General features: G+C 37.1%; 1 protein-coding gene across 2 annotated transcripts; it reads left to right on the top strand.

The window, feature by feature from the left end:
• On the top strand, positions 1031–7530 carry LOC107646030 (squamosa promoter-binding-like protein 1). 2 transcript variants are annotated; one of them, XR_002348292.1, is made up of 11 exons: positions 1031–1199; positions 1340–2199; positions 2391–2572; positions 3032–3618; positions 4185–4259; positions 4347–4454; positions 4557–4674; positions 4912–5053; positions 5196–5340; positions 5899–6651; positions 6693–6861. XR_002348292.1 is itself a non-coding variant. In XM_016350213.2 (11 exons), the coding sequence occupies exons 2-11, from the start codon at positions 1613–1615 to the stop codon at positions 7375–7377; spliced, it is 3024 nt and encodes a 1007-aa protein (XP_016205699.1). In that variant the 5' UTR covers positions 1032–1199; positions 1340–1612; the 3' UTR covers positions 7378–7530. The 2 variants fall into 2 exon arrangements, 1 of the variants encoding a protein (XP_016205699.1); XM_016350213.2 differs by lacking the exon at positions 6693–6861 and adding an exon at positions 6934–7530 and having other exon boundaries at positions 1032–1199; positions 5899–6534.

Here is a 10927-nt window from a genome sequence, read left to right as displayed (position 1 = left end):
CCAAAAAAAAAAAGAAATAGTTATTACCATAACAATTAGATTATAATATTATGTAGTTATTCTACGTTTGAAATTGATACTAAATTACCAATAACATGTTAAAATTCTCAACAAAAAATTAGTCTCTAAAAAAGTTGTGCTATTTTGATGGATTTTGATTTTCTAAAGTTTGAATTTTACTTTAGAGAGTAAAGTGTGATCTTTTATCATTTATTTTATAAGTGGGATCAAAAATAAATATGAGAGAGAAACTATTAAAGGGTAGAAGATTACACTTTACCCTCTAAAATACACATTTAAAATTTAGAAGATTCAAATTCCTATTTTGATCATCAAAACATTAAATTAATTTAAAATTAGTCCAAAATTGTTTTAAAAACTTGAAATTGATTTTAGCATCTTAAAACTATCTTAATGTCACAAAGTTTTACCGAACTAATGTCCTAACAATTATTTGACACCATATATATATACGCTAGTTTAAAACTTTACTCGTTATTGTAATACTAAATAGTTAACACTCAACAGTTAACACGACGGCCAAAAAGAAAAAATAACATGCAATAATTCTTGTATATATTTATTGATACTAACAATCAACATATAATACCTTTTTAAATATAGAAAAAGGTGCATAGAGATTATATTAATTAATAAAAAATGAATTTACAATTTAGTGATGAAAGGAAAAACCGAAAAAGCATCTTTTATTTAGGCTCCAATGGGAAGGAAGGAGAGAGAGACACGCAGTGTGTGTGGATTTGGCCCACCACTTTGAGGGTGGGCATACTGTTCCCAATCCCACCACCACCTTCCTACTCCTCTTCTTTTACTCACAACTCATAACACATTATTTTCATTTTCTCATTTCTTTATTATTTTTGTTATTAATTATTAATTATTATTATTATTATTATTTTCCCTATATTTTCGGTTTCTATTATCATCATTTCATGTGTACCATACATTATTGTCATACACCACCATACCATACCCATTACCATTAACATAATCATATAACCAAAGATTTCCTTGTCACACAAACCAAACCCCATTCACATTGGGTACCATCATACACCATCATCATCATCATCACATCATCATCAATATTCCTTCCCTCTTTCCGGCGTTCACCTGCCGTCGATCTGCTTCGCTCCTACCGCCAATTCTCAACTCTCTCTCTCACTCTCACTCTTGAGGTTCTTCTGTTGTTCATTTTTTCCACTGTTTACGTACATATATATTTATTTATTTCTAATCTTCCATTTCTATTAATGTGAAGAAGAAGAAAAAAGAGGTTATTTCTCATAGCTGAGATACTTAATCTTGCTCTTTGCAGTTCAATTACTTTAATTTTACATGGGAAGACTCACTAATTGCGGCTACTTGAACTCATCAAATCAACTACCCTATTAGCTATGTGGATTTTGCTTAATTGCAACCATGTTTCTGTAGATGTACTCTTTTATGAGTTTTGGGGAAGATCTGAAGCTGATTAATTAGTCTTTTCCTGCTATTATAACTTAATTCAGAACCGGTGTTGCTGTTTTTGAGTTTATTTCTGTTCTGGGGTTGAATTGGGGGTTCTGCGTTTTTTTCGTAATTGTGACTCATGGAAGCTAGATTTGGTACTGAAGCTCTTCAATTCTATGCTATGGGTGGGTCCTCAGTGGGGAAGAGGTCCATGGAGTGGGATTTGAATGATTGGAAATGGGATGGTGATCTATTCATAGCTAGGCCTTTGAATCCTGGGCCTGAACACAGGCAATTCTTCCCTGCTGGTACCAGGATCCCTGTGGCCGGGGGTCCTTCCAACTCTAATAGCTCATCCTCGTGTTCTGATGAGGTAGATCTCGGGATTCGTGGAGGGAACAAGGAAGGGGATAAGAAGAGGAGGGTTGTTGTCCTGGAGGATGATGCTTTGAATGAGGAATCTGGTACTCTTAGCTTAAAGCTCGGTGGTGGTGTTGGCGGGCATGGTGGTGCCCAAATTGGTAGCTGGGAAGGAGTGAACGGGAAGAAGAGCAGAGTAGCTGGAGGCAATTCGAATCGGGCTGTTTGCCAAGTGGAGGATTGTGGTGCAGATCTCAGCAGTGCTAAAGATTATCACAGGCGCCATAAAGTTTGTGAGATGCACTCCAAGGCCACTAAGGCACTTGTGGGAAATGCAATGCAACGATTCTGCCAACAATGTAGTAGGCAAGTTCATGCTATTGTTCTTCTGGAAATTTTATCAGCAGTAAATCAATTCTATGTATAATCACGATAGTCTAACGAAATTCAGATGAATATTATTGATCCTTCACAGAAGCTCTTAATTTTATAAATTTAAAGTATTCTTTCCTAAACGGTAATTCTATTTCATGACATTCTTTTGCTCCATCAAACAGGTTTCACATGCTCCAAGAGTTTGATGAAGGAAAGAGAAGCTGTCGAAGACGTTTGGCAGGCCACAATAAGCGGAGGAGGAAAACAAACAACGATGCTGTTCCTAATGCAACTTCACTAAATGATGATCAGACAAGTAGTTACCTGCTGATAAGTTTATTGAAGATACTTTCAAACATGCATTGTAAGTAGTTCCTTCATCTCATTTCTTTGTCTAGAGCATCTAGTTTTTGTTGCTTGATTTTTTTTATCCTTGCCACTCTCATGGCATGTGGACTGAATGTTGGGCTTCAAGGGCCAGAGTGGTTGAGATAAGGAGTATTCAGTTTTCAAGATAGAGGAATTAGACTTATCATGTTAGAATTTAGAATAGAGCAAGCAAAATAATTTAACCATGGATTTCGGTGTTAGTTGGCGATTATATACAATTAGTTTTCAGCTTTTCGTTGTTGAGTACCTGTAGGTACCTTAGGGACAGAAATGGAGTAAAATATTCTTCATTTTCATTACCTGGATGACCAGTGTTTTTTGTGCACGTCTATTTGTAATTAATCCTATAGCTAAGAATCATGTCTAATTGGTATTCTGATGTGATGGCGGTATTTTAGAGGTGGATAATGACATTTTATTTTCTGAAATAAAGCTGACAGGTCAGATCAGACCACCGATCAGGATCTGCTGACTCACTTGCTTAGGAGTCTTGCTAGTCAAAATGGTGATCAAGGGGGTAAGAACTTGTCAAACCTTTTGGCTCAACCAGAGAATTTGTTGAAAGAAGGGAGCTCATCTGGGAAGTCTGAGATGGTTTCTACTTTATTCTCAAATGGATCTCAAGGCTCTCCATCTGTAATACAACAGCATCAAGCAATTTCTGTAGCTGAGCTCCAACATCAGGTGATGCATGCACATGATATTATGCCTACTGATCAACAAATCATGTCTTCTACAAAGCCCAGCGCTTCAAATAGTCCTCCAACTTACTCAGAAGCCCGAGACAGTACTGCTGGACAGACAAAGATAAACAATTTTGATTTGAATGACATATATATCGACTCAGATGATGGCGTAGAAGATATTGAAAAGCTGCCTGTCTCTGCAAATCTCGGTACTAGCTCTCTTGAATACCCATGGACACAACATGACTCTCATCAGTCAAGTCCACCTCAAACAAGTGGCAACTCAGATTCTGCATCTGCTCAGTCCCCTAGTAGTTCTAGTGGAGAAGCTCAGGTATACTGCATAAGTATTCTTGACTGGCTATTGTACTTGTGCGTATGTAAACAGTCATGACATTCACATGAAAGCACTATCGGCATGATTAGGGTCCTGAATTCTCTATAATTGAGATCATGTTTTGATCATCCTTATAGTTATGGCTTAAACATTTTGTTGGGAACTAGATATGTCTCTGTTTGATATGAAAGGTGAAAGCTTTCATCTAACTGGACGACGTCATATAATAATTTTAAGCTGCCAGTAGCAGGTTGAGAAAGTCCATGCTGGACATTTCTTAGGTGTCAGACATGATGCTGCATGGTTTAGCTTGCAGAAATTTGTATTGCAATTAGCTTCTTAGTGCTGTCTTTTCATGTATGAAGTTGCATTCTAGTTCTTAGTCTTTCCCGTGTTTGATTCAACAATCTTATGCCTTTCTCTGAAGGGGAATTACTGGGGAAAAAATATTAACATTATTTTCCTTTATTATCTGGGTTTGAATGATGCCTTTTTATGCTAAATTTAGAAGATTTGGAGATTGTCATTATTTAGCTGCTAATTTGTTTGTTTCCTCATTTCAGAGTCGCACAGATCGAATTGTTTTTAAACTCTTTGGCAAAGAACCAAATGATTTCCCTCTTGTACTTAGAGCACAGGTATTTTAAGCTCATTAACTCAGCTGAGAGCAATTGTGATTATTTCTTTCTTTTGAAATTTAATAATGCTAAGGGCTTCAATTTCAGATTCTTGACTGGTTATCCCACAGTCCAACTGACATGGAAAGCTACATCCGGCCTGGTTGTATTGTTCTGACCATTTATCTGCGCCAGTCTGAAGCTATGTGGGAGGAAGTAAGCTCTGTCCTTCTAAAACTAATAGCATGTGTATTTTGCTGCTTATGTCTTCTCTCTGGGGCCACTCTTGACCTGACAACACTTTGTTGTTGCTTTCAGCTTTGCTATGATTTGACTTCCAGCTTGAGTAGGCTTCTGGATGTCTCAGATGTTGATTTTTGGAGGACTGGATGGGTTCATATCCGGGTGCAGCATCAGCTAGCATTTGTTTTCAATGGTTTGTTGACGTATTTTTATTGTTAATTTTAACTAGGGTCAAGATAAGAGTTGAAATTTTGTCAGTATTCAATTAAATCCATCAACTACTAATTTGCACACTGAAGTACAATAATTGCTTAAGAGTTTTTTTGATGTCCACATTGTTGTCATTATTATTATTATAATGATTATAATTATGTGTACATGGGCTAACTACATTGGAATTAATATTAGTTTACTGGGTATCCTGTTGCAGGTCAGGTTGTCATAGATACATCCTTACCTTTCAAAAGCAACAATTACGGCAAGATTCTTAGTGTTAGTCCAATTGCTGTACCAGCATCAAAAACAGCTCATTTTTCTGTCAAGGGTATCAACCTGAATCGCCCGGCCACAAGGTAATCTCTACCATGTGTTTTGTGAAATGCAAAAACTTTAGATGTTGACAATTAAATGCAATTCGAGAGATTCTTTAGGTTTGATTGAAATAAGAATACCTTTTATTGGTATGGCATATGACCCCTAAACCTATGCTTTCAGGTTATTGTGTGCTTTAGAAGGGAATTATCTATCTTGTGAAGATGCTCATGAGTCGATGGATCAAGGCTCCAAGGAGCTTGAAGAGCTTCAATGTATCCAATTTTCATGTTCTGTCCCCGTGATAAATGGAAGAGGATTTATTGAGGTGCTTTTTTCAATCGCACAAATTATCGAGCTCTGTATTTTAAGATAATAAGTGCTTTATTTACATTCTTATAAGACCAGTTAAAGAACAGAGCTTCTTTCATTCGGTTCTCGGATTTTGTGCATTATCCTGTCTTTTTGGGTGGTAAGAAGGGAAGTGCTATATATTATTGGTCATCTTAGTTGTAATCATAATGGTACTGCTTCTATTAGTAAGTTGTTATAGCCTGTTTAGATTTCTTGGTAAGTAACATTGATAGTGGCAATGTGAGACTACAGTAACGAGAATTAGTGAAGAATAAATTAAGAGGAAGTTGTTGCCTCGTGTTAGTTGCAGTTGAAGTAAAGTGATAAGGGCAGTATGTTGGTGGTTAAAATGGATTTTACTTTAATATGATTAGGGAAAGTGATATATGTTTTCTGATGCTGCATTCCATTCATATTTTACTCTTTTAAGCGCAGTGTGGAATGACAATTTAGCTATAACTTATTTCCTTGTTAATATTTACTTCCAAAACAATTTCATGCATACTGATTTCTAATTTCTTAATTATTCCAGATTGAGGATCAGGGTCTGAGCAGCAGCTATTTTCCTTTCATTGTTGCTGAGGAGGACGTTTGCTCTGAAATCTGTGTGCTTGAGCCCTTAATAGAAGTAAGTGATATTGATCCCGATAATGAAGGGACTGGAAAAATTAAAGCCAAAAACCAAGCCATGGATTTCATTCATGAAATGGGTTGGCTTCTTCACAGAAGCCAATTGAGATCACGGATGGTTCACTTGAACTCTAGTGTAGAACTCTTTCCACTAAAACGATTCAAGTGGCTCATGGAGTTCTCTGTGGACCGTGATTGGTGTGCTGTAGTGAAAAAACTACTGAACCTACTGCTTAGTGGAACAGTGGGCACAGGAGATCACCAATCACTTCATCTCGCACTTTCAGAGATGGGTCTCCTTCATAAAGCTGTAAGGAGAAATAGCAGGCAATTGGTGGAGCTACTTTTGAGATATGTTCCCGAGAATATTTCTGACAAACTAGGGCATGAAGACATGGCTCTGGTTGGCGGAGAGAATCAGAGTTTCTTGTTTAGACCCGATGCTGCGGGTCCTGCTGGTTTGACACCACTCCATATAGCAGCTGGGAAAGATGGTTCAGAGGAAGTACTGGATGCATTAACCAACGATCCTTGCATGGTAAAGCTTCTGCTATGTTAAATTGGAAATCACGTAACTTCATAGGTTCTATCATCACTCAATTTCACTTCTTGCATACATTTCATGGCCTGTCATATTCCAAATCCTGCATTTGTAGCCATTTGCCATTTTCTTTTTATAATTCATTCACCCCTCCTACTAAAGTCAAATTTTTTGCGATTTCGTGTAGTCTTTCTGCATTACCAAAAGACAAACAACCCTGCATAGCTTCTATTGTTTGATCTACCAAAGTACCACAATAATATCTTGTCCTTGCCAATCCCCGTGCGTTTGAGATTTATCAAGCTGTTAACTAGGGATAATGGACTAATATACTTACGTTGCTGCTGTTCAACTTGTGATGATAATTGGAATTTTTTTTCTTTTTTTTTTTTCCAGGTGGGAATTGAAGCATGGAAGAGCGCTCGTGATAGCACAGGCTCGACCCCCGAGGATTATGCACGTTTACGAGGCCATTATGCTTACATTCACCTGGTGCAGAAGAAAATCAACAAGAGGCAAGGAGGGGCTCATGTTGTGGTTGACATTCCAAGCAATCTGACTGGGTTCAATACAAACCAGAAGCAAAATGAGACGACCAGCTTCGACATTGTTGGAAAGGCTGAAGGAAGAAGTGCCCAAAAGCAGTGCAAACTATGTGATAATAAGTTGTCTTGTAGAGCTGTAGTAGGCAAGTCTCTGGCATACAGACCTGCTATGCTGTCGATGGTGGCTATAGCAGCAGTGTGTGTCTGTGTCGCGCTTCTGTTTAAGAGCTCGCCGGAAGTTCTGTACGTGTTCCGCCCATTCAGGTGGGAATCGTTGGAGTACGGAACAAGCTGAGCTGAGAGGTTTCATTAACTTGAAATAAAATTTGGATAGGTAATGTAATAGACTGTATGACTCAGATTTCCTGTAGGAATGGTTATTTGTATTGTCTAAAACAAATAATGCTATTTATATATTATTATTTATGTGCACTGCATCCTTGTACGATGTATGCGGATCTTCATTTATTCTTAAAACTGTATTTGGTCATAAATCCCTTTTAAGGAGCCAATAATCGCTTTAGGCGACTAGTTCAACCTTCTCTTTATGGACGAGCTAAACTTGAGATCTGAGAACCATGTTAATTGGGTCTTAAAAATTTAAAGACAAACTCTATATTTAGGAGAAATTTTAAGTGGTGAACAATTTTTTAATCAATATCTAATTAATAATGCATGTATGATGATTGTTTATTTTATTTTCTTTTATTTTATTTTAATATATTGATTACATATTAGTTAAATTTATAACTAGTTTATATTAATATTATATGAATATTTCAAAGGAAATTCACATGTGATTTGTGAATAACAACATAAGTTGAAGTCTGAAGTCAGAAACAGCATAATATTAATGTTGAAGTCAGAAACTATGTAAATAATTATTCAGCTAGACATAATTAAATGTTATGATAAAAAATTTGGATCTAAATTTATAACTAGTTTATATTAATATTATATGAATATTTCAAAGGAAATTCACATGTGATTTGTGAATAACAACATAATATTAATGTTGAAGTCAGAAACAGCATAATATTAATGTTGAAGTCAGAAACTATGTAAATAATTATTCAGCTAGACATAATTAAATGTTACTGTAAATGATAAAAAAAAGTTGTAAAATTTACGAAAGGTAATGATCCTGGAATAATACCTTCCATAAAATAAACAATTGTTATTAAAATTTAGCCAATTAGTTTTGAATCTCGTTGTATCTATTAAAAATTCCAATAAAAAATATTAATCTATCATATGAGAGTGTTTCACACTTTAAATACTCCTTTGAGTTATTTATTTACTCAATGTGTCACGTGTGACTCTTAATATTACTTCTCCCTCCTTTAAAGGTCGATTGTCTAAGGTGGTTTCTCTCTGTTTAGTTTGTTAGTTTAGGCATGCTAGCAATAATTTGTTAACATGAAAGAAAAAGAAAATTCTTCAGCTATTGTTTGATTGCACTTTTGCCGAGTGAAAAATATTCGACTTTTAAAAACTCGATTTATTTGAACATGTTACAAGAATCACAAGTTAAAAATGTACACTTGATCCAATGTGTTAGGTTAGTAGTACCTCCATGGTAGAGAGATATCCTCTAGATTAAAAGTGGTTTTAACGTACGCTAAAATATTAGGATTATAAATTTATAATTATATCATAAGAGATATAAAATTATGAAAATATGGTCTAACTCCCATTAGTCTGCTTATTATCTGGAAAAGGTGCAAATTAAAGTAATGCAAAAACAACTGAAAATACAGTGTTTATTCATACAAATAATAAATGCATAAAATTATTGGTGATATACAGAGTAGTTTTACAATGAAATTGAATATTGGATTGAAGATATTCAAGCGTATGCCCACATTTTGCACCAAGAGAAGCAACTTCCAAATCTCCAACGAAGAAAAGGATCTTGTCCAAAATTCCAGGCCATGATCTCCCTTGAGTCAGAAAACCATCACCATTGAAGTCATTTTTCTCATTAACACCACAAAAGGCACTATAAAATTAAAAATTCGGGAGGTAGAGAGAGTAATATATAGTATCAACGGAGAGAATGAGAGAGAGAGTGAGAGAGAGAGAGTGTGGATGAGAAACACAGAGGAGGGTAGAGTTAGAGAACATGACAAAGATCTGAGAATCTGGAACCGAGAAGCGTATCAACGGTTGGAGCATGAATCATTTTCCATCTTTGTGGATAACCTTTCTGAAGACATATCAAAGAGAGAGTTGTTTCAGTTGTTCAATTGGACGGGACGCATAAATGACATATATTTGTCACGTAAACAAAAACGTGATAACATATACATTTTTGTGTTCATACAATACATTAAGAAAAGGGGGGCCTTGAAGGCAATAATGGAAATGAATCGAATGAGGTTGAGAGGAAAAGTGGTTTTTGTGGGTGAAGCGAAGTACAGAAGGAAGATGGGTCCGACCGTCATGCATAGGCCTCGTAGAGGAGAAATTAATCACAAAAACATTACTCAACAGGCACAACGTGAAGATCTTCAAATTGACGCACACCTGAATATAATAGAGGCCAGAAAGGAGGCAAAAAAATAAGATCCACATGGAAACGGGTGGACAAAAAAGATGAAGGTTACTGTGGCAAAAGAGAACTTGGACTGGCTACAGAGGAGCTTAGTAGGAAGAACGACAAAGCCTATTGATTTTAATTCTCTGAAAGACACTATTGCCAAAAACTTGCCTCAAGTCATTCAAGTACGAGAATTGGGTGCATACAAAGCTCTACTGACTTTTGATTGCGTGCTAAGCACGGAAGAGACTTACACCTTTAAAATGAATAGTCTCTTACAATTCTTTCACAGTGTATGGAGATGGGAGGAGGCGGAGCGAAGTGAAACAAGAAGAGTATGGCTAGAATACTTTGGAGTTCCTTTGCACGTTTGGTTAGTAGACACTTTCAAGAGTATAGGAGGACAATAGGGGGAAGTAGTTGGGTGTGACAAAATGACAGAATCCTGCAACTCATTCAGTGTCGGGCGAGTGCAAATCAATACATGTGCTATGGACGTGATCAATGAGTGGATGCATATTACAATAGGCCTCAGTGGTTTTGATGTCTTGGTAAAAGAAGTGGGAGGAGAGACATATGGTATAGGATGTAAGTTTGAAAATTCGGCAGCTGGCGACACTAGCAGCGAACAACACTATAGCGGTGCAATAAGCAAATGTGCAGAAACAATTGCAACGTCGGTAAGGCGAACAATCATGCCGAATAACCGAGATCAGGCAGCGGAGCTGCCAATGAAGGTAACGAGGGAGGATGGAAAAGGTAAGGGCATATTGGTAGTTTCACAAAAAATTTTGAATGAGTGGAATTATGACAATTCAAAACAGAATCATATCGAAATGGTAACAGTTGAACGAATTGATCATGGAATTAAAGAAAGAGCAGATTTTGTGGGAAGAGATATTATGAGTGATGGGGAAGACTCAGACAGAACTATATAAGAGGTGATTAGCAATTAGCTATGTGGGCTGGCCAGGGGAGCCATAAGGGAAAGAAAAATAGTTGTGGGCTCAAAAAAAACATGGGCCATGGTCAATTGCCACACTGATAAGGCCTGGCCTTTGCAACTGGGCCCAACTTCCTCAAAAGTACCAAGCCATAGTAGTGCTGGGTCAGGAGGCATGGGTGGGATGATCCATCAACAACCGGGTCAGGCGGATCGGGGGAACCGGGGAGAAAAATGCGCAGGCCCTAGCGCAGCAGCTGAAGCGAGCGGCTGTCTCCTTCCTAACGCAGGAGCTCGAGGGCGAGACTATGGAGATGGTTGGCCTGCGGTGAAGGATAGTAGAATGGGACGCTGTGACGG

The sequence above is a fragment of the Arachis ipaensis genome, chromosome B06 (genome assembly GCF_000816755.2).
Source record: "Arachis ipaensis cultivar K30076 chromosome B06, Araip1.1, whole genome shotgun sequence".
NCBI classification, from domain to species: Eukaryota; Viridiplantae; Streptophyta; class Magnoliopsida; order Fabales; family Fabaceae; genus Arachis; species Arachis ipaensis.
Note: the sequence above shows the minus strand (reverse complement) of the source record. Positions and strands in the feature narration are given on the sequence as shown.